This window comes from Ipomoea nil, unplaced genomic scaffold (genome assembly GCF_001879475.1).
Source record: "Ipomoea nil cultivar Tokyo-kokei standard unplaced genomic scaffold, Asagao_1.1 scaffold2939, whole genome shotgun sequence".
Lineage (NCBI taxonomy): Eukaryota > Viridiplantae > Streptophyta > Magnoliopsida > Solanales > Convolvulaceae > Ipomoea > Ipomoea nil.
Window position 1 is genome coordinate 561195 of NW_017619367.1, and position 22803 is coordinate 583997.

General features: G+C 35.9%; 1 protein-coding gene across 1 annotated transcript; it reads left to right on the forward strand.

The window, feature by feature from the left end:
- Positions 1-1232: 1232 nt before the first annotated feature.
- On the forward strand, positions 1233-21620 carry LOC109162353 (carotenoid 9,10(9',10')-cleavage dioxygenase 1-like). Its single transcript, XM_019311075.1, has 13 exons — positions 1233-1429; positions 2002-2142; positions 2337-2439; positions 2565-2827; positions 4243-4422; positions 5695-5773; positions 6235-6316; positions 6532-6594; positions 7062-7200; positions 18806-19133; positions 20405-20469; positions 20593-20754; positions 21450-21620. The coding sequence occupies exons 1-13, from the start codon at positions 1307-1309 to the stop codon at positions 21558-21560; spliced, it is 1839 nt and encodes a 612-aa protein (XP_019166620.1). The 5' UTR covers positions 1233-1306; the 3' UTR covers positions 21561-21620.
- Positions 21621-22803: the final 1183 nt, after the last annotated feature.

Genomic DNA, 22803 nt, shown 5'->3' on the forward strand with positions numbered 1-22803 from the left:
CTTGTATAAGATCAAATTAGTGATGCTTTTTTTTATGACAGGTTATTAAAACTTTTCCACGGAGCTTCTGCCCAATACCCTGTGTATATAAACCCATCCACAAATACATACCAGTGGCATTTATTGTACTGTTCTATAGGAATAATACTTAGCAAGCTAGGCATCTCCAATCCATGTGCATCCAAATTAACCACTAGTAACCTCTAGAGAATTCAAACATTAAAATAAATATTATGATTTTTTTTTTCTTTTTAAATTTCTCTAGCTTTGGGTTGACTGACATCAGTAGGTGATTTTCAGGCATCCATAATGCCAATTAAAAATGTCAAAAGACTTTTGTATTATGCTAATGCCAGTCATACATTGCCTGCTACCTATTACCAAAGTAATATAATGCCACTATATATATATATATATATATATATATATATATATATATATATGTTACTTATTATCAAATTACATTTATAATGTTATGGTCAAGCATTTACCACTATACCAAAAGGTATAATATTAGAGTCAGACATTTAACACTACGCCAAAAGTTATAGCTAATTAATATTGAAGATGTAACTTTATTTTTTTTTTTTTTATATTTGCTTAGCAATCAGCAAAGACGCAACTTTATTTCACTATACATGTGTAGCAATCAGCGCCAACAGTTGACCAACAATCCCCCTCCTAGCATCTGTTCTACCAATTGTCATGATTAAGCACTTACAACTGTGCCAAAAAGTATAACTAGTAGCGAATGCTCAACTTTATTTCTTTTAACATGCGTAATAGTCAGTGCCAACCGTCGCCCAAGAATGCCCAACTCCTCTCCAAATACCTGCCCAATCCTCTCCTAGCACCTGGTCTAACCGTTGTTAGGATCAAGAGTTCACTACTATGTCAAAATGTATACCTAGTAGCGAAAACACAATTTTATTTTCTTATACTTGCGTAACAGTTCCAATGGTAGGATGCTTGACTCAGCCCACTAAGCTACCGCGCGCCCAACAATATCATATATGTTACCTATTATCAAAATATATATATTATAGACTATAGTCATGTTGTTAGTTTATTTAAAAAATATATATATTCGGTCCACATATATGTATGCATCCAAAGAGAAGATACTGTAAATGCCAACCAAAAGATGCCATTTTTTGGACTAGGTAAGGTCCTTTTCTTTAAAACCCTTGTGCTAGAAGTCATGACTAAATCCAAAATCGAACATTATCTTCTTGTGTTTAGGCACTGAAAATCACAAGAAATTCATTTCTATTTCAGGGAGAGGGAGATAAAGGGGAGAGGTAAAATGGGCACTAAGAACTATGCATTACTTCAAGTAAGTTGCAACATACACAAACCTTCAATAACCCCTATGAAACTTGATAATCTAAGAGCTTTGTTGTCATCATCGTCTTCTTCTCAAGTCAAGGTAAATTACACTACATACATACAATTCCTTCTCATCTTACTTTCTGCAGTTTGAAATAATCTTCATCTGCCTCCGTGCATGTAGAAATCATTTGAATTTAAAGATATATATCCCGTCCAGTATTGTAAAAATTGGTCTAGGCGGCCGCCTAAGCCAAGGAGATTTAAGCCTTAGGCGACTTTTAGTTGGCTGGCCGACTAGGAGTCTAGAGCTGGGCATCTAGATTCTCTTCTATATTCATCCAATCATGTACTCAACTAACCATCTAACATATGTAGTTGACTAGTTTATGGGATTATAATAATCTAACAACTCACAACCCTGAGAAATGATATACTCGAATTACTCAACCACCTAGCTAGGCGCTAGACGTCCCCTGGGCGCCTGATTAGTGACTAGCGCATTTTGTAACATTGATCGCATCTCACTAAATTTAAACTATAGGGTGACATATTAAACAAGAGTTCAACTATTTCAACTTAAGAGTTTAATAAACTGATAATGATTGAAATTGCACGTACATTTATATTTTGTATATTATATGCTCAACAATTTGTATCTGATGGTTGTAGCCATTGTCAAAGGAGTTGGAGCGCATTACAACCTTGGTAAAGCATGTTCCAACTATGATTAAGAAGACTTGTGTGGGAGTGTTAGAGGCTTTTGTGGACTCAACTTTTGAATTTGTAGACCAACCATTACTCCCCTCGCAGGTTGTCTCTAACTCTCCTCGTATTGATTGGCTTTTGTGTCTCGGACACCAACATTATTGCCATATTCATATTGTATTACATACATTTTAAGATTAGTAATTTCATATTTAGGAAAATTAAAGTTATAAAACTAACTGAGGTATCATATTTTTTGTGTGTTTTAAACGAAAAAAAAAAAAAAAAAAAAAAAAAAGAGTAATTTTTGTCCGGTGGAAGAGATCGGAGAAGCTGTTGGGGTGACTACTATCGAAGGGAAAATTCCTGAGGATTTCCCCATTGGAGTTTACGTAAGAAATGGTAATTACAAATTAAAGTCACCTTCAACCTTTGTTTTTTACTTTTATTTCTCACTTCTAAATGGCATATATCTCTCTCAAGAATACATATAAATGGAACATGAAAGATAATGCTTTAATTTGCAGGCCCAAACCCTCTATTTGGGGGATTAAAGTCGACGAAATCTATGTTTGGGAAGTCAAGCCACGTTTGGATAGAAGGAGAAGGAATGCTTCATGGTTTGTACTTGGTCAAAGATAGACGGACTGCTGCCTGGAACATTTCGTACAAAAACAAACACGTCCAAACAGATACTTTCAACCTGGAAAAAGTTCGAAAGAAACCAGGTTTTCTTCCCGCAATTGAAGGTGACTCTCTTGCTGTTGTGCTCGCTTACCTTTTAAATATGGTAAGATTTTCAATTTGCAAATGAAACACTATTGTTTTAATTTCGAGGTAACAGATGAATATAACTCAATTACAATTATTATAGTTGATAAAAACCTATTAAGTATAATTTAATAATTAACAGTTTGTATTGACTGTTTAAAAAAAAAAAAAAAAAAAAAACAGTTTGTATTGATTTCCTAACTTTTACATCACCAGAAACTCAAACTGACCAATTTGACAGTCTTTATTGATCCTTTTACGTGGTTATCAAGTAAAACTGTCGAAATGGGACAATCCGGGCATGGGCCAATCAAAATACAGGTGAGGTTGAATTGGCCACTTTTTTTTTTTTTTTTTTTTTTTTTTTTTTTTTTTTTTTTTTTAATGAAAGGTGAATTGGCCACTTTTAAACATGTATTTTGAGTAGCCCAACTCACTCAGGGATGAGGACTTGTTATTGCCTTAGTTCTGTGGACCACAAATAAAAAAATATTATTTGGGTACATAAAATACATTATTTAAATACTGAAAGTACATTATTTCTTGAGAACACCTCCCCTTATAAAAAAAAAAAATATATAAACACATCCACACAATTCATCTTGAAAAATCAAAGACTAAGATCTTACCATTAATAAATTTTCAAGTTTGTCATAATTAAAATGAATCCCACTCTTAAAGGGTTTAAAAAGTTATAAAATTGACCTCGTATATATATATTTTTTTTGAATAAGGGTCAAATAGGGCATTGAACTGCACACGATAATACAACTAGGCCACTGAACCTAAAAGACCAACAATTGGGTCCCTAAACTAAATAATTTCAAACAATTCTTTCAATTTGAACTTTTCAACAGGTCATCCTCCCAAATTAATTATTTTTTAAAAAATAAAATTTAAAAATTAATTATTTAAATTATAAATAAAAAATGGACTCCAGCCGAGACGAAGAAACTTTCTTCGTCTCCGGTTGTGGAGACGAAGAAACCAGCTGGAGACGAAGAAGGTTTCTTCATCTCTGAGCGGAGTCCTTTTTTTTTTTTAATTTAAATATTAATTTTTAAAATTTATTTTTTTAAAAATAATTAATTTGGGATGATGACCTGTTACTTGTTAGAAACTTTCAAATTGGAAGAATTGTTTTAAATTGGTTAGTTTAGGGACCCAATTGTTGATTATTTTTTTTTTTAGGTTCAGTGGCCTAATTGCATTATCGTGTGCAGTTCGATGGCCTATTTGGCTCTTATTATTTATTTTTTTTACTAAATCTCTCAATAATTAATGAATAATGATTGACGGTTGAGACTAATTCTTACTTTTTATAGAAGACCATGTTCTTATTTGATCTTGCCTCTATATATATTTGTGTGTGTGTGTTATACTAAACAATGAATTTCTTAATATAGCAACTTTTAAATGGTTTTGCAATTGCAGTTGAGATTTGGCGAAGTGAACAAGTATCTAAGCAATACCAATGTTTTTGAGCATTCAAACAAGTATTACTCAATTGCAGAGAACCACTTGCCCCAAGAGATAGACATCTTTTCTCTTGAAACGCTGCGTAATTGGAACCTAAATGGATCTTGGGATCGACCTTTCACTAGCCATCCAAAGGTATAGTACTTTCCAACCCCCACTTTTTGTTTTCTTAATATATATATATATATATATATATATATATATATATATATATATATATATATATATATATATATATATATTTTAATTTGAAAACAATAAACTCATATGTTTATGTCATGCTTCCATAAAACACGTGCATAGATGACATTATTGTCTCAAGATTGAACATTTATCATTATATCAAACGTTTTAGTTAATAGTGAAAGTGAAATTATATATATAATCAATCGTTATGCAAAAACAACGTCGTTTTGACGTCTAACTTAAAGATAAAAAATCAGAATTGCATAAATACACATCCATAATTTCATCATATCCATAATTTCATAACTATACATCCAGAATTACATAACTACACATCTATAATTTCATAACTATAAATCCAGAATTGCATAACTACACATTCATAACTTCATAACTATACATCCAGTATTGCATAACTACGCATTCATAACTTCATAACTATAAATCCAGAATTGCATAACTACACATCTATAACTTCATAACTACACATCTAGAATTGCATAACTATACATCCAGAATTTCATAACTAAAAATTCAGAATGAATGAACTAAAAAATGAATAACATAATGTGTTGTTGCTGGGAATCGAAACTGATTTTTTTTTTTAATAGGATGCGTGTTTTGATGCAAAACGACATCATTTTTGCAGCCGTATGCACCATGCACCATGCACCATGCATGATGCATACGGATGCACAACATAATTTGCCATATATAATAGTCCCCTCTTAGTTAGCACTACATTTTAATAACAGGCTCCATATATAAAATGAGTTTAAAAAGATATAGTTTCAACAAGTGTAATCTTGACTAAGATATTGTAGTCCGTCTATATATATAAATAATACTCTTCTTCTGTCTCTTTTTAATTACCTATCACATTTTCTTTTTTTAGTACTACTGACTCTGTTACAATGTAGTATCTGTCCATACATACTTTCTCAACTTACTGAAGGACAAATAAACTTTTTCTTTTTTTTTTTTTTTTTTTTTTTTTTTTGCTTATTATCGATCTTTATTACTCTTATAATTTTGTAAAATTTTGATTTTTTTATTTAATAGTACTTGTGATTTCTAAATATATAATATAAGCTTCATCCATTAAAACTAAACTAAATATTACAAAAGAAAAAAATTGTAAATAATTTAAATAAAACAACTCTAGAGATCATGATATGTTTAACCAGAAGTGTAGGTTGATTGACTTGTAAATTTACGCAGAAAGCCCCTGGCACTGGAGAATTAGTTGTAATGGGGATTGAGCCAAAGAAACCCTACTTTATGCTTGGAATAATTTCAGGTACATTATTTCTTTAATTTTTTTAAAAAACATATATTCCGTAAAACATATGTGTTTACAGCTTAAAAGTATTTATACATTTTTGTAGAAAAAAAAAAAAAAAAGGAAAACAGAAAATGTATTTATTTGTGCATTTTTTTTTCAATTTGAAAACAAAGGACTGAGAAAAGAAAAATTAGAAAGTTAAAATAAATGTAATATGTTTCAAAGAGTGATGCTATATTCCCTTCTTGATTTTGCTTCCTTACGTGGCAATATATGATTTTTTTTTTTTTTTGATTAAAAAAGTATATTCATTTTTTAATGTAGTATGAAGTTGATCAATTCACGGTAGCCTAAAATAAAAAAAAGTTTTATTAGTGTGGTAGGATGTTAACAGTAGCAGGTAAAATCGGAGGAAAATAATATTGTTCTTCTTTAAAAGCTCTAATGTAATTTTTTTTTAATATACTTATTCTCAGCTGATGGAAAGAAAATAATGCACAAAGCAGACCTCAGATTCAACAGATGTAGTCTTTGTCATGAAATAGGTGTTACACAAAGGTATCTTGTTTATTTTATTTTATTTTTTTCCTAGTTAGTTAGACAAAGTCATTTGATGTGTAACATAATCATATAATATGAAATTCAATAAAGATTTTTTTTTAAATATATAATATATAAATATAAATGTACCGTCCAACCATAAGCTTAGACATATATATACAAGGGATTCAACCTTTTGGGAGGAGATTTATATATATACAATTAATTTGCAGGTACAATGTGATCATGGATTTCCCGCTAACATTGAACATAATGCGACTCATTAGGGGAGGCCCGTGAGTACTTCTACATATATATTTTTTAATGCACAATATATTTAACACCACGTACACACAAACAACTACAATAACTAAATAAAAAAAGAAAACAAAGAAATTTTTAATTAAAAAATAATTAACTGAGATTAATTTTGTGAAATATTAAGGGAAAATTGTATTTTTGTCCTCCTGTTATACCCGTGGTACAGACTTAGTCACTGAGTTATATGTGTGACCATCTTTTAACTCCTAAGTTATGCATGGAGTGACGATTTTAGTCCTGGAAGGATCAAATTAGCCACTTTATTAAGTGATAAATTGGTGGTAGAAATAGTCCCCGAATGACTAAAATTGACACTTCGTGCATAATGAAACTTAAGGGTTAAAGATGGTCACGCACTCACGCATATAACTTAAGTTTGTGCCACGGATATAACTGAATGACCAAAAGTGCAATTTTTATTAATTAATGTTGTTGTAAGCAGATTAATAAAGTATGAGAAGGAGGGATATGCGAGAATAGGAGTAATGCCACGCTATGGTGATGCTGATTCAATCCGATGGTTTGAAGTGGAACCATGCTGTGTGTTTCACGTCATAAACTCCTTTGAACATAATGACGAGGTACAATATTGTTAATGTCTTTTTAGTTTGGTCTTATTTTTCTTTAATTAATTTTGTGATAAAGGCACAATGCCACAACATAAAGGTGGGGTTGGTTGACACACTAAAATTATGAGATTTGACATTTATCCCGAATAAATTTTTTGTGAGGTTTCTAGGATGAGAATATAATTGTGTTGTATTCAATGATAATGTCTGAGAGTACAGGGAGCGAATATATAGAGATGCTAGATAGAATCCTAGTCTAACACGAATAATATAGTCCTAGTCTAATATGGATAATAGAGTCCTAATAGTGCTAATACTCCCCCTCAAGCACAAGGTTGGTCAGCCAAAACATTGAGCTTGCAACGAAGTAAATTAAAACGTACAGACCAGGACTATGTGGTCCAATGGTACCCGGGTTGGACTTCCATTAGGAAGGTTGTGAGTTCAAGCCTCAGTGGAGGCGTTATTAGCTCTTTGTGTTTCAGTAGGTTGAGAAAGTATATGAACAGATACTACAATGTAATAGAGCTAGTAGCATTCAAAAAAAAAAAAATTAAAAGAAAGAGACTTAGTAAAAATATCCGCTATCTGATCTTTGGTAGAAATAAAATTGACTTGTAATTCCTTCTTCGCGACTTTATCACGAACAAGACTTAGTAAAAATATCCGCTATCTGATCTTTGGTAGAAATAAAATTGACTTGTAATTCCTTCTTCGCGACTTTATCACGAACAAAGTGGTAGTCGATCTCAATGTGCTTGGTGCGAGCATGAAACACCGGATTAGCACACAGATAAGTAGCTCCCAGATTGTCACACCAAAGTTTGGGCACAGAAGGTGGCGCAAACCCGATTTCCTTCATTAGAGAGACGAGCCAAGTAACCTCTGCAGAGACATCAGTCAGTCCTTTGTATTCAGCCTCAGTTGATGAACGAGCCACAGTACGTTGTTTTCGACAAACCCATGAGACAAGATTGGTCCCAAAAAATACAGCAAAACCACTAGTAGATTTGCGATCATCAGGATTGCCAGCCCAATCCGAATCAGAATATGCATGAATATCTAGAGAAGGAGAAGACGTAATCTTAAGACCAAGATGTAGTGTCTCATTTACATACTGTAACACCCTCTTGAGAGCCGCCCAATCCGCAGTAGAGGGAGAGTGCATGTGTTGACACAAACGATTGACTGCATAGGAAAGATCAGGCCGAGTTACCATAAGATATTGCAGAGCACCTGCAAAGCTGCGATACTGAGTGGGATCAGCGTATGGCATCACGACATCAGTCTCGGCCTTCGTGGTTGAAACCGGAATAGCCACGGGCTTGCAATCAACCATACCTGCTCGTTTTAGAATATCCTTCATGTACCGTTGTTGATACAGAAGCATGCCATCAGACAACGAAATGGTCTCAATACCCAGAAAAAACGAGGGCACACCCATATCACGAACTTTAAACTCAAGAGCCAACTTGTCAATAAAAGCAGTCACATGAGCCGGATCAGATCCCATAACCAAAATATCATCCACATAAACCAGAAAATATAGACGAGTATTGCTATGTGAATATATAAATAGAGAGACATCCGTCTTGGAAGGTGAGAAACCAGCAGAAACCAGAAAATCATGCAAACGAGTGAACAAGCACGGGGAGCTTGCTTAAGCCCATATAAAGAACGTTGAAGGAGACAAACGTGCACGGGCATCGTTTTGTCTTCATAACCAGGGGGCTGGCGCATATAAACCGTCTCAGCGAGATTGCCATTTAGAAAAGCATTGTGTATGTCCAACTGTCGAATAGTCTATCCACGAGAAATAGCTAAGGATAAAAGAAGATGTACCGTAGTCGGTTTAACAACGGGACTAAAGGTCTCAAAGAAATCCTCGCCGGCAATTTGATTGAATCCATTGGCAACTAACCGAGCCTTGTAACGCTCAATCGAACCATTAGCCTTTCTCTTGGTTCTAAACACCCATTTACATCCAACTACATTCATACCTGATTTAAAGGGAACAAGCCTCCATGTATTATTGTGCACCAAGGCATTAAATTCCAAATCCATTGCATCCCGCCATTCAGGAAATTTAACCGCTTGAGTAAAACATGTAGGTTCAGGAGTAACAGCAGCAGGCCAGCAGCAGATAAAGCAACATGATCATGTGGTCCCGAACTTCTCGTATTCATTCCATGAGAGCGAACGGGTGAGGGCACGTGACAAGACCGACCACGAGGCCGGCCTCTTGGCCTAGGAGCCGGCTGGTCCGTGACTGTCCGCTCAGACTCGGTCACGGGCTCGGCAGTAGCATGCTGCTGGCAGTGGTGGTCAGAAGTGGCTATGGGCGCGGCAGGAGGGTCACGAGCCGTGACAATAGTCGGATCACCACCAGAAACAATTGGTGCAACACCCCACAGCTCCGGGCGTGGTTTTAGAACCTTCGAATCCACAGAAGCAACAAAAGGAAACACAGCCTCATCGAATCGCACATGGCGACATATAAAAACCTTGTTAGTGTTAGTGTCTAAACAACGATAGCCACGAAAAGATGGAGGATATCCTAGAAAGACATAAGGGGATGACCGAAATTGTAGTTTGTTGCGATTATAGGGACGCAGATTTGGAAAGCATAAACACCCAAAAACACACAGATATGAATAAGATGGAGGAGACCGATGCAAAAGATAATGAGGAGATTTATCATATAAGACAGGAGTGGCATTTTATTGATTATATAAACCGCAGTTTCAAAAGCATAATCCCAAAAACGAGACGGAACAGAGGATTGGGCCATTAATGCTAGTCCCGTTTCAACAACATGCCTATGCTTACGTTCTACCCTGCCATTTTTTTCATGAGTATACGCACATGATTGCTTGTGACGAATACCTAAGGACGCAAGAGTGGAACCAAGCTTTTTATATTCTCCACCTAAATCAGATTGAAAAGAAATAATCTTGCGAGAAAAGGAATGTTCAACTAGTGACTGAAACTTATCAAATATAGCATACAAATCAGATTTAGCATGCATGTGATAATACCACATATAACGAGTGTAATCATCCAAAAACAACACAAAATATTTAAAGCCAGACGCAGGGCCCCAAAGATCTGAATAAATTAATTCCAAAGGATGCGTACTAGTAGTTTTGACACGAGACAAAGGAAAACGAGAAGATTTTCCTAATTGACAAGAGGAACAGACATTGGGAAGATCACTAGAATTAAATGTACCAACAGACGAAGACGCTAAAATTTTACGTAAGACTCGAGAATGAGGATGCCCCAACCGCATGTGCCAAACGTAAGAGGATCGTGCAGCAACAAATGCAGCAGGGGAAGCAGAAGACGAAGGCCATGTGTAGAGACTCCCAGACACATGTCCCTTAAAAAGAACCTTCTTGGTCAAAATGTCTTTCACATAGAAACAAAGAGGGTGGAACTCAAAGAAAACATTATTGTCCTTTGCAAAACGCTGGACAGATAATAGAGAAGAAGAGAGACCAGGGACATGCAAAACATTATGTAACTTAAAAGACATAAAATCAGTGGCTAACGAAGCAGAACCAACATTAACAATAGGCAAACATGTACCATTGCCGACTCGCAGAGTCTCCGGGCCATCATAACTTGTCATAGAAGTCATCAAAGAAGAATCAGGCGTTGCATGATTTGTAGCACCAGTGTCAGGGAACCACTGATGAGGACCGTTGGAATCACCATTATCACCAGAGACGGCCACATTAGCCTGAAAACCCGGAGCCCCTGAATAACGCTGAAAACAGTTGACTCCCGTGTGACCAAAACGGTTACAAATTTGACACGAATCATCATAGCGCCAAAAACAATTGGCTCCCGTGTGACCAAAACGGTCAGAAATTTGACACGGATCATCATAGCGCCAAACACAATTGGCTCCCGTGTGGCCGAAACCTTCACAAATTTGACACGGATCATCAACGTCACGTCGTTGACCGGACCGCTTCTAATATGATGTATCTTGGTTTGATGCCATCGGCTACTGCTACGAAGTGAGGAACATGAATGTTGAAAAAGAAAACTCTGGCTAACTGATACCAGATGAGAATATAATTGTGTTGTATTCAATGATAATGTCTGAGAGTACAGGGAGCGAATATATAGAGATGCTAGATAGAATCCTAGTCTAACACAAATAATATAGTCCTAGCCTAATATGGATAATAGAGTCCTAATAGTCCTAATATCTAGCTTAGTCCTGTTGTTTATAAGTTGTTAGTCATTTATTGAATTGTTACATTAGTCACTTAATTTATTGTAATCGATCATCAATTACGGGGGAAAGGGGAGGGCGGCATGCTATCTAATCATTCCAATCCCTTGTGTATTCATAGTTTTTTTTTTCGACCACTAGAAGTGGTCAAAATTCTAAGATTTTTGATAAAAAAAATTACTTTTTTGGCCATCTTGAAAATTTAAAAAACAGTGATTGAAATTTCTAATCACTAAAATGGTTAGAAATAAGATTTTTTTTTATTTTTTTTTGTCCACAGGTATTGATTTTTTTATTTATTTTTTCTTTGTTTTTTTTTTGTTTTTTTTTTTGTTTTTTTTTTTGTGACCACCTAGAATAGAGGTCAAAAAGATAAGAAATTTTCTTCAATTTTGTCAAATTTTTAAGGTGGTGGGAAATAGGTAGCAACTTCTTGTTGGAAAATTTGACTCAGAAAGTCCATTTAAAGGGGTTATTTTGTAATATAATTTTTTAGTGGTGTTTACTCCTAATTTTAGTTGAGTATTTGGGTTCTCTTACGTGAAATGCTTAATTTCATTGAGTACATGCCAAAAAAAAAAAAAAGAATGGATGAAAAATTGATTATTAAAGTATATTCATTCGAGTTAAGAAAAAAATGGAGTTGGAAGGCTTGTATGGAACATTAGTCCCATATTGAAAAAAAGGGATGTGCGTGTGTGTAAGTAGGAGTGTAAACGATGAGAATATAGATTGTGTTGTATTCAATTATAATGTCTGAGAGTACAGATAGCGTATATATAGATACTAGATAGAATCCTAGTCTAACATGAATAATATAGCCCTAGTCTAATATGGATAACATAGTCCTAGTCTAATATGGATAGTCCTAGTCTAATATGGATAACATAGTCTTAATACTCCCCCTCAAGCACAAGGTTGGCTAGCCAAAACATTGAGCTTGTCACAGAGAGAATTAAAACGAATAGACGAAAGAGACTTGGTGAAGATATCTACTAGTTGATCTTTGGTTGAAATAAAGTGCACCTCTAACTCCTATTTGGCTACTTTATCGCGAAAAAAATGATAATCAATCTCAATGTGCTTCGTGCGGGCATGAAACACTGGATTGGCACATAAGTAAGTAGCTCCCAAGTTATCACACCATAGTCAAGGAGGAGACGCAGGTGGGATGCCGATCTCGTGTAGCAGAGAAACAAGCCATGTAACCTCCGCAGATACATCAGCCAGACCCTTGTATTCTGCTTTAGTTGAAGAACGTGTCGCTGTTCGTTGCTTCGAACAAACCCAAGATATAAGATTACTCCCCAAGAACACAGCAAAACCACTAGTAGACTTGCGATCATTCGGATCGCCAGCCCAATCTGAGTCAGAATAGGCGTGAATATCCATCGACGCAGACGGAGAAATACGCATACCAAAATGCAGGGTGCCTTTGACATATCGCATGACTCTTTTTAGAGAGGCCTAGTACGTAGTAGTGGGAGCATGCATATGTTGACACAATAGATTAATAACATAAGACAGATCAGGACGAGTTACCATAAGATATTGGAGAGCACCAGTAAGGCTTCTGTATTGTGTTGGATCGGCATAGGGAGTGGCAACATTGTCAGCGGCTTTCGCGGTAGAGACAGGCGTGACCACTGGCTTACAGTCCACCATGCCAGCACGTTTGAGAATATCCTTCATGTACCGTTGTTGAAATAAAAGCATACCACCAGATAACGGGACAGTTTCAATTCCCAAAAAGAAAGAAGGCACACCCATATCACGAACTATAAACTCAAGTGCCAACTTATCAATAAGAGCAGTAACACGGTCTGAGTCAGACCCCATAATCAAAATGTCATCAACATACACCAAGAAATAAAGACGAACATTATCACGAGAATAGATAAAAAGAGACAAATTAGTCTTTTAAGGCGCAAAGCCCACAGAGACTAGAAAATCATGTAACCTTGTGAACCATGCACGTGGAGCCTGTTTGAGACCGTAGAGAGATTTTTTAAAGCAAACACACATGATCAGGTAATGACTGATCCTCATAACCAGGTGGCTGGCGCATGTAAACAGTCTCAGCTAGCTCGCCATTCAAAAAAGCATTGTGGATATCCAATTGGTGAATAGACCACCCACGCGATACGGCTAAAGATAAGAGAAGACGTACCGTAGTAGGTTTAACCACAGGACTAAATGTCTTAAAAAATTCCTCTCCAGCAACCTGATTAAAACCCTTGGCCACCAACCGTGCTTTATGACGTTCTATTGAACCATCGGCCTTCCGTTTGCTTCTGAAAACTCACTTGCAACCAACAACATTCATACTTGGTTGAGAAGGAACAAGATGCCATGTATGATTATGAACCAAGGCATTGAACTCTGCGTCCATTGCATCACGCCACTCAGGAAACTTGACCGCCTGAGAGTAACAGGTAGGCTCAGACACCACGGTGGAAATAGTGGTTAAGGCAACATGTTGATGCAGACCCGAGCTACGAGTGTTCATGCCATGTAATCGAGGAGGCGAAGTGGATCGCCGAGGACACCCGCGCGGTCTGCCGCGTTGCTCAACCTGCTGGTCCGAGACAGTCCGCTCACTCGATGCGAACTGCTCGTGACCAGCACCGTCACTATGGCCAGAAGCCAACATAGGCTCGTCAATCTACCGAGTGCCATCAACAAAAGTGGCCGAGACATCATTCTTCGGCTCGGCACAACCGGTGCTGTGGCCCACGGTTCGAACCGTGGCTTAGGAACCTGCGAGGCAATAGGAGAAACAAAAGGAAACACAGCCTCATCGAATCGCACGTGGCGATAGATAAAAACCTTATTAGTGTTAGTATCTAAACAACAATAGCCACGATAAGACAGGGGTAACCCAAAAAGACACACGGAGATGAACGAAATTGTACCTTATTTCAATTATATGGACGCAAAACAGGAAAGCACAAACAACCAAATACCCGAAAGTAAGAGTAGTATGGGGGAGTACGATGCAAACGAAAGTGTGGTGACTCATCAGACAAAACACGAGTGGGTATTTTATTTATAAGATAGACAGCAGTCTCAAAAGCATAGTCCCAGAAACGAGAAGGAACAGATGCTTGAGCCATTAAGGACAGTCCTGTCTCAACAACATGACGATGCCTGCGCTCCACCCGTCCATTCTGTTCATGAGTATACGCACAAGATTGCCTGTGACGAATACCTAGAGAAGAAAGGGTGGAACCAAGCTTCTTATATTCCCCCCCTAAATCAGATTGAAAAGAAATAATATTGCGAGAAAAAGAACGTTCAACAAGTGACCGAAACTTATCAAATATGCCAAATAATTCAGATTTGTCACGCATCGGATAATACCATATATACCGTGTGTAATCATCCACAAACAACACAAAATATTTAAAGCCATTCGCAGAAAGTAACGGCGCAGGGCCCCAAATATCAGAATATATTAATTCTAAAGGATGTGTACTAGTAGTTTCAACACGAGATAATGGAAAACGAGATGATTTTCCCAATTGACAAGAGGAACAAACATTGGGAAGATCTTTCGAATTAAAAGTACTAACAGACGAAGGCACTAAAATTTTGCGTAAGACTCGAGAGTGCGGATGACCCAACCGCATATGCCAAACGAAGGACGAGCGCGCAACAACAAAGGCAGCTGGGGCAGGAGAAGACGTAGGCCAGGAATAAAGACCTCCAGACGCATGCCTTTTAAAAAAGACTTTCTTGGTCAAAGTGTCTTTCACAAAGAAACAAAGAGGGTGAAACTCAAAGAAAACATTATTATCTTTGGCAAAACGCTGAACAGATAATAATGAAGTAGAGAGACCAGGGACATGCAAAACATCACGCAATGTAAAGGATCTAGAATTAGTGGCTAACGAAGCAGAACCAACATTAACAATAGGCAAACCTGTACCACTGCCGACTCGCAAAGTTTCCGGGGCATTATAACTTGTTGCAGAAGTCATCAAGGACGAATCATGTGTAGCATGATTCGTAGCACCAGTGTCTGGGAACCACTCATGTGGACCTGTGTGATCACCATTCTCACCAGAGACAGACACATTCGCCTGAGGAGCCGGGGAGGTTGCAAAACGCTGAGAACCCTGAGCCCCTGAATATCGCCGAAATCAATTGGCTCCCGTGTGACCGAAACATTTTCAAATTTGACATGGATCAGCATAGTGCCAAAAACAATTGGCTCCCGTGTGACCAAAACCTTTACAAATTTGACTCGGTTCATCATAGCGCCATAAACAATTAGCTCCCGTGTGGCCGAAACCTTTACAAATTTGACACGGTTCTCGGTAACCTTTACAAGTGCTCATTGTAATTATGGAACCACATCAACCAACAATTGTAATTACCAACACTCTTAAGCGCTAAACCCTAGCTCCATGAGATAAAACCTGGAAACTGATACCAGATGAGAATATAGATTGTGTTGTATTCAATCATAATGTCTGAGAGTACAAAAAGCGAATATATAGATACTAGATAGAATCCTAGTCTAACATGAATAATATAGTCCTAGTCTAATATGGATAACATAGTCCTAGTCTAATATGGATAACATAGTCCTAATATAAACAAATCAAATATTTTAATTCGATTCGTGATTCGAATTTGAATATATCGATTTGAAATTGAATTATACGAATCAGAGTATATTTGATTCGATTAATATTCAAATATATTCGAATATATATATATATATATATATATATATATATATATATATATATATATATATATATATATATTAAAACTTAAATTTGTAATCAAAATTTTTATGCTATTTTAAATTAAATTTTTATTATATTTTATCTTATTAATTTCTTGAAGAACTTGGAAAAATATTAAGTTAAGCATTTCAAATTCGAATATTCAAGTCGAATCGAATATATTCGAATAATATAAACCGAATCGAATATGAATAAAATTTTATATTCGAATATTTATCGAATACGAATATGAATAGTTCTTAAAATACTCGAATTTGAATCGAATAGTAAGATATTTAACTTGATTCGATTTGATTACACCCTTATGTGTAAGGGATATGTGTGTGTGTGTGCGATATATATATGGTCAAGTTCTGGTGCGGCCGTGCGATCACTCACCATTTGGTGCGCATAAATTCACCACAAAGTGGTCGGAATACACCATTAGGTGTTGTGAGGTGTGGTGGATTTTTTTAGTGTGTGGTGTGTTTTGTGGTGCAGGGAAGGGTTCCCGTGTGGTTGTGCGAAGGATGCACCTTAAGCATTAAAATAGTGCACCTTAAGTACACAAACCACGCACCTTAAGCACACAAATAAAACACCTTAAGAACACAAATCACGCACCTTAAGAACACAAACCACGCACCTTAAGCATACAACAAAGCACCTTAAGAACACAAACCACGCACCTAAGGTTTCAAAATGGTTCACCTTAAGTTTCACACAACTGACGCAGCTTAAGCATACAAATCACGCACCTTAAACACAAAACACACACACCTTAAGTTTTAACAACTACTCACATTAAATTAAGTACACAACCCACGCACCTTAAGCACAAACCCCACGCACCTTAAGCACAAAACTCTCGCACCTTAAGTACAAAAACCACGCACCTTAAATTTGACCTAAATGCAAAAATTATCAAATTGCCACCGTATTTTTTTTTTTTTTATAATTTTGATAATCCTAGATGTGACAATGGCTCTCCTCTCACTACACAACCGCACATGGATGCACCAACTGTACCTGAACCTAATTATATATATATATATATATATATATATATATATATATATAATTAAGTTCCAGTGCATTTAAGTGTTTCCCGTGCGGTTGTGCGGTTTTAACGTGCGTCAGTTTTGTACTTCAAGTGCGTGAGTCTTGTGCTTAATGTGCATTAGGTTTGTGCTTAATGTGCGTGTGTTTGTGCTTAATGTGAGTTATTGTTAAAAACTTAAGTGAGTGAGTTTTGTGCTTAAGTGCGTGAGTTTTGTGCTTACGGTGCGTGAGTTTCGTGCTTAACATGCGTGCGTTTTGTGCTTAACGTGCATGTGTTTGTGCTTAATGTGCGTAGTTGTTGAAACTTAAAAGGTGCCTGAGTTCTGTGCTTAAGGTGCGTGCGGCTTGTTCTTAACATGCGCGAGGCTTGTGCTTAAGATGCGTGAGTTTTGTGCTTAACGTGCGTGAGTTTGTGTTCTGAAGGTTTTTGTTTGTGTGCTTAATGTGTTTGTGTTGTGTACTTAAAGTGCATCAGTTAATGTTTAATGTGCATCCAACCGCACAACTTCACGGGAAACCCTCCCGCACCGGAACCCTTCCATATATATATATATATATATATATATATAGTCCGGATCAGGTGAGGACCTAATCTTAGGTGAGGACGTGAGGACTAATCTAGACCATTAAATCAGAATGATGTATGATTGAGATTAAAAGAAACAAATCACACGGATTAAGAAAACAAATCCCTTTAAAATATTAAAATATATAAATTTAAGGTAAATCAGTCTTATTAAAATATGTGCATTCCTATACAAAATGTTGTGCATTCCTATACTGTGTGTTGTGCATCAATAACTTCATTGTTGTGCATTCAAACCCCGCCAAAAAATCACACAGTGAACATCCAATGTTCTACGATGCATTGAACTATGTGCTATAATGCACAACTCCCTAGCCTATAGTGCACAACTTACAACACTAGGTTGCACAATCAGCACACACGAATGCACAATCGTACTATCCAGGCATTTATACATATACACGACAATCCAAATATAGACAATATTATACTCAAAAGAACAAGCGAAAAAAATAAAAAAAATACTGATTAGTTTGCATGGGCGAACACTCAATCAATGATGAAGAAATCGCGGCTCCAAATTGCAACGGTGATGATCCAAGAAAATAGGAAATCAATTTGGCCAAGGATTATACATGCGTACACACTTAAAAAAATAGAAAAAGACACTATTATCCCACTTTAACAAAAAAATCAATCCATGTCATCTCAAGAACTCAAATCTGGACCATCCAAATTAAAAAACAAACGCACAAGATTAGTTCTCACGTCCTCACCTAAGATTAGGTCCTCACCTGATCCGGATTATATATATATATATATATATATATATATATATATATATATATATATATATATATATATATATATATATATATATATATATATATATATAATTCCATCCTTTTTAGATGAGTTTGAAAGGTATAATATAGACTTTCTCGCGCATAAAAATAACAAATCAATTTTACGAAAACTGTGTGCCATATGATTTGAATTTTCTTGTTTGAGTACTGAGAAAATTTCAGTTTAATGTGATAGGTGGTGGTAATAGCATTGAGAGCCTGTAAATCGGCTATACCAGGACCTGACTTTGGACTGGACAAATTTGAATGGTTTTCCAAAGGCTTTCAGCATACAAAAGATCATATTGACGAAAATTGTGACAAATTTTCTACAGACGACGAATCATTTCTTTGTCGCGTGTGTGAATGGAGATTGAACATGCATACCGGAGAGGTGAAGCAGAGGATTCTCACCGGAACTGATTTCTCGATGGAATTTCCGATGATTAATCACAATTTTGTGGGAGTTAGAAACAAATTTGGTTACACCCAAGTTGTTGACTCGCAAGCTAGCTCTATTTCAGGTAATTTTCTTAATTGTTTATTGTTTGGTTGTTCGTAGACTTCATATTTATTAGGAGAGTTAAGTTTTCAACCCTTGACGCACCTTAAATCACAGAGTAAAAAATCACTCATTTTAAGCACAAAAATTACGCACCATAACAAGGAAAATCACGCACCTTAAATTTGACTTAGATGCAAAAAGATCAAATTGACATTGCGCGTTTTTTTTATCATTGTTAATCCTAGACTTTGATTTAGGCAAGATCAATGGTTTAGATTTAACCGCACAACCGCGCACATGAAAATCACAACCGCACCTGAACATATATATATATATATATATATATATATATATATATATATATATATATATATATAACTGCCCGTCCAGGAAAGAATTACTCAGAACGCATAACATTCGTCCACATGTCCAGATTTAACGGACGAGAAATACTGATTTTTAACATAACGTGGTAGCATTTTCGTAAATAATTAGACATAACGCGGTCGTTCTCACCTAAGCGCGCCCATATATATATATATATATATATATATATATATATATATAGGTGTGATCTGGTGAGAATACTCGTCCAGGAGAGAAATAAGAATGCATGCCAGTCATCCACGTGTCTAGATCAACGAATCAGACTTATTTAAAAAAAAAAAAAAGAAATAAGACGTGGTGGCATTTTTGTAAATAACTCAAACTTTGGTGCAAGTAAATGTGTTATAAGTGCAAGTAGCTGGTACATCTTTGCAATTAAAATGTGCAAGTAAAATCACTTACGAGTGCACATATTTTCACTTACAAGTGCAAGTAGTTTTGTCTTGTTAACATTCGTGCACCTAGGTGCAACTACTTATAACTATAGATGTACCTAGTTATAATGCCAGGTGCACTTAGCATTGATGCTTAGTGTAAATTTTACTTGCACCTATAATACATTTTACATGCACTTGTAATACATTTTACTTGCACTTCGATATTCAATTATTTACGAAAATACCATCTCATTTTTTTTTATAAATCAATATTTTCATCCATTAGATCTAGATACGTAGACGGATGACATGCATTCTCATTTCTTGTTTGGACAAGCCATTCGCACCTGAGCGCTCTCCTATATATATATATATATATATATATATATATATATATATATATATATATATATATATATATATCACTGTAGGAAAATTTTATGTTCTCCCATCGTTTTTTTTTTTTTTTATTTTTAAATGTATTATATGCTCAACATTTCTACGACCATCTTAAATTTGTTGGTAGGGATCGCAAAATATGGAGGGTTGGCCAAGCTAAATTTTGAGCATTGGAGATTTGAAACCTCCATGGTAAAACATATATCACAAGATACACCTTGTATATATCAGTTTTGTTGAATTTATCCGACAAGTAGACAATTAAAATTCTAAATGATTAATATAATCAAGCTAGCATTTGTACTTGTGACTTAGGATGAAAAAGAATCACAAGATTTGATGAAAGTTGAGTACCATATGCTCCCAAACAACACATTTTGCAGTGGAGCTACGTTTGTTCCAAGAATCGGAGGAGTGGACGAGGATGATGGTTGGATTATCATGTTTGTACACAACGAAAACACAAATATATCTCAGGTAGGTAATTGTTATTATTATTTTTAGTGTTTTAATTATTGTTGCATGCTAGAATAAGATTATGTTTCCTTATATTAATCAAATTACAATTATTCTTATATTATAACACACTAATTTAGCACATTGCACCCATACATGTCAATGCAAATGTAATAATTGTCAAATTCAAGCGGTTACCACCACGGCAAAACTTATATCTTGTAACGAACGCGTAACTTTATTTCTTTATACTTGCGTAGCAATTAATGTTACATTTCAATAATAAGGTAATTTTATTTCCTTATACTTGCCAAATAAATGTGGTTGCTTTGCTTTGCTTCACATTATTATTTTTGAGTACTATCGACTCTATTATAATGTAATATCTGTTCAATATATTGTGTTTCAGAGTACATTATTACGGAGTATTATTATTATTATTATTAAGTGGCTTTGCTCATCATCATCATCACCACAACACAAAGACCTTTTATTCTTTAAATTACTCAGCTCCTTCTCTTTCAATTCCTATATATACCAAACACTATAATTGAAATTCTTAGTAATTCTATTTATGGCGACCAAACAATGGAATTTGAATTCTTATTTTATTCCACTTTATTCAATTCCTTTCCAACTGAATTCCAATTCTTTTCTCCCCTAATTATCTCTTTACAACCAAACGGTGTGTTAGTTCCATTGATTTCCTTTTGCAGGTATATATAGTTGATGCAAAGAAGTTTTCAAGTGAAGCAGTTGCAGTAATTAGCTTACCAAGTAGAGTGCCATATGGATTTCATGGAGCTTTCATGTCATTAGACTGTTAACAACTTAATTAACATGTTATAATAATCTGTTAATTAATGTCAATAAAATGTTTGTGTATATATGCCGTATGGATTTCTGTTATAATTTGTTTATAAATGTAAATAATTTGTTTATGATTGTCTTGTTCAATTCCTAATAAATTAATTAAATATCACTACAAAGGCGCAATTATACAACATGTTTTCAATGGACTTTGAATTCATAGTGTACTTACAATTGATGGATTATATTAACCCGGGGGTTCGAATTAATAAACCCAAATATATGAAAGAACGTGACAAGTATAGGATTAAACGAACTAAGAACAAATATAACGATAATAATGAACGAATATACGTCACGGGGATGAATATTGTATTAATCGTATATAAAGTGCTATTACAAAGACAGGAATCATGTAATAACAAGACAAGTCTAGATAAAAGGTAGGAGATGTCTAAACAAGACACAAATGAGGGTTTTTATACTCCATGTCGCCCCAATAATCCCGGAGGACGCGGTGGGAGCTGCTTCAACCGCCATGGACCGCAATCGTCGCTGCAAGACTCGGACAACGCGGAGACCCCGCTCCTTGTCCGAGCACGCACTGCTGGAAATTATGGAATTTCCGACCACCTGAAAGTAATCTTAAATCAAGTCGAAAGCAAAAAGTGGTCGGAAATAGCAACAAAGGTTTTTCCGGATACCAAAAGTGGTCGAAACAAGGCTTTCGACTTGATTTAAGATCACTTTCAGGTGGTCAGAAATTCTATAATTTCCAGCAGTGACGGAGCTCGGCCAAGTGGCCGACCATGAGGCGGCCGACCCTCGAGGTGGCTAACCCTCGGGGTAGCCGACCCTCGGGGTGCCCGACCCTCAAGGTAGCCGACCCTTGGGGTGTCCGACCCTCGAGGTACCCAACCCTCGAGGTGGCCGACCCTCGAGTTGGCCGACCCTCGGGGTGCCCAACCACGAGGTGGCCGACCGTGGCATGGCAGACCATGGGGTGGAAGACCATCCAATGGTCTGCTCGACCGACCTCGGTGTGGGTTCGTCCGTTGTTTCGGGTTTGATTTGTTCCATATTGTTCCACTCCGGATCTATTCATAATTATTCCATCAACAATTATATCAAAAATTATAATTAGTAGTGAAAGTATAATTGTATTTCTTTATATTTAGATAATAGTTAATATCACATTTTTTATAATAAAATATTATACTTGATCTTCAACCTCACCCTAACATGCATTATTTTCTTTAT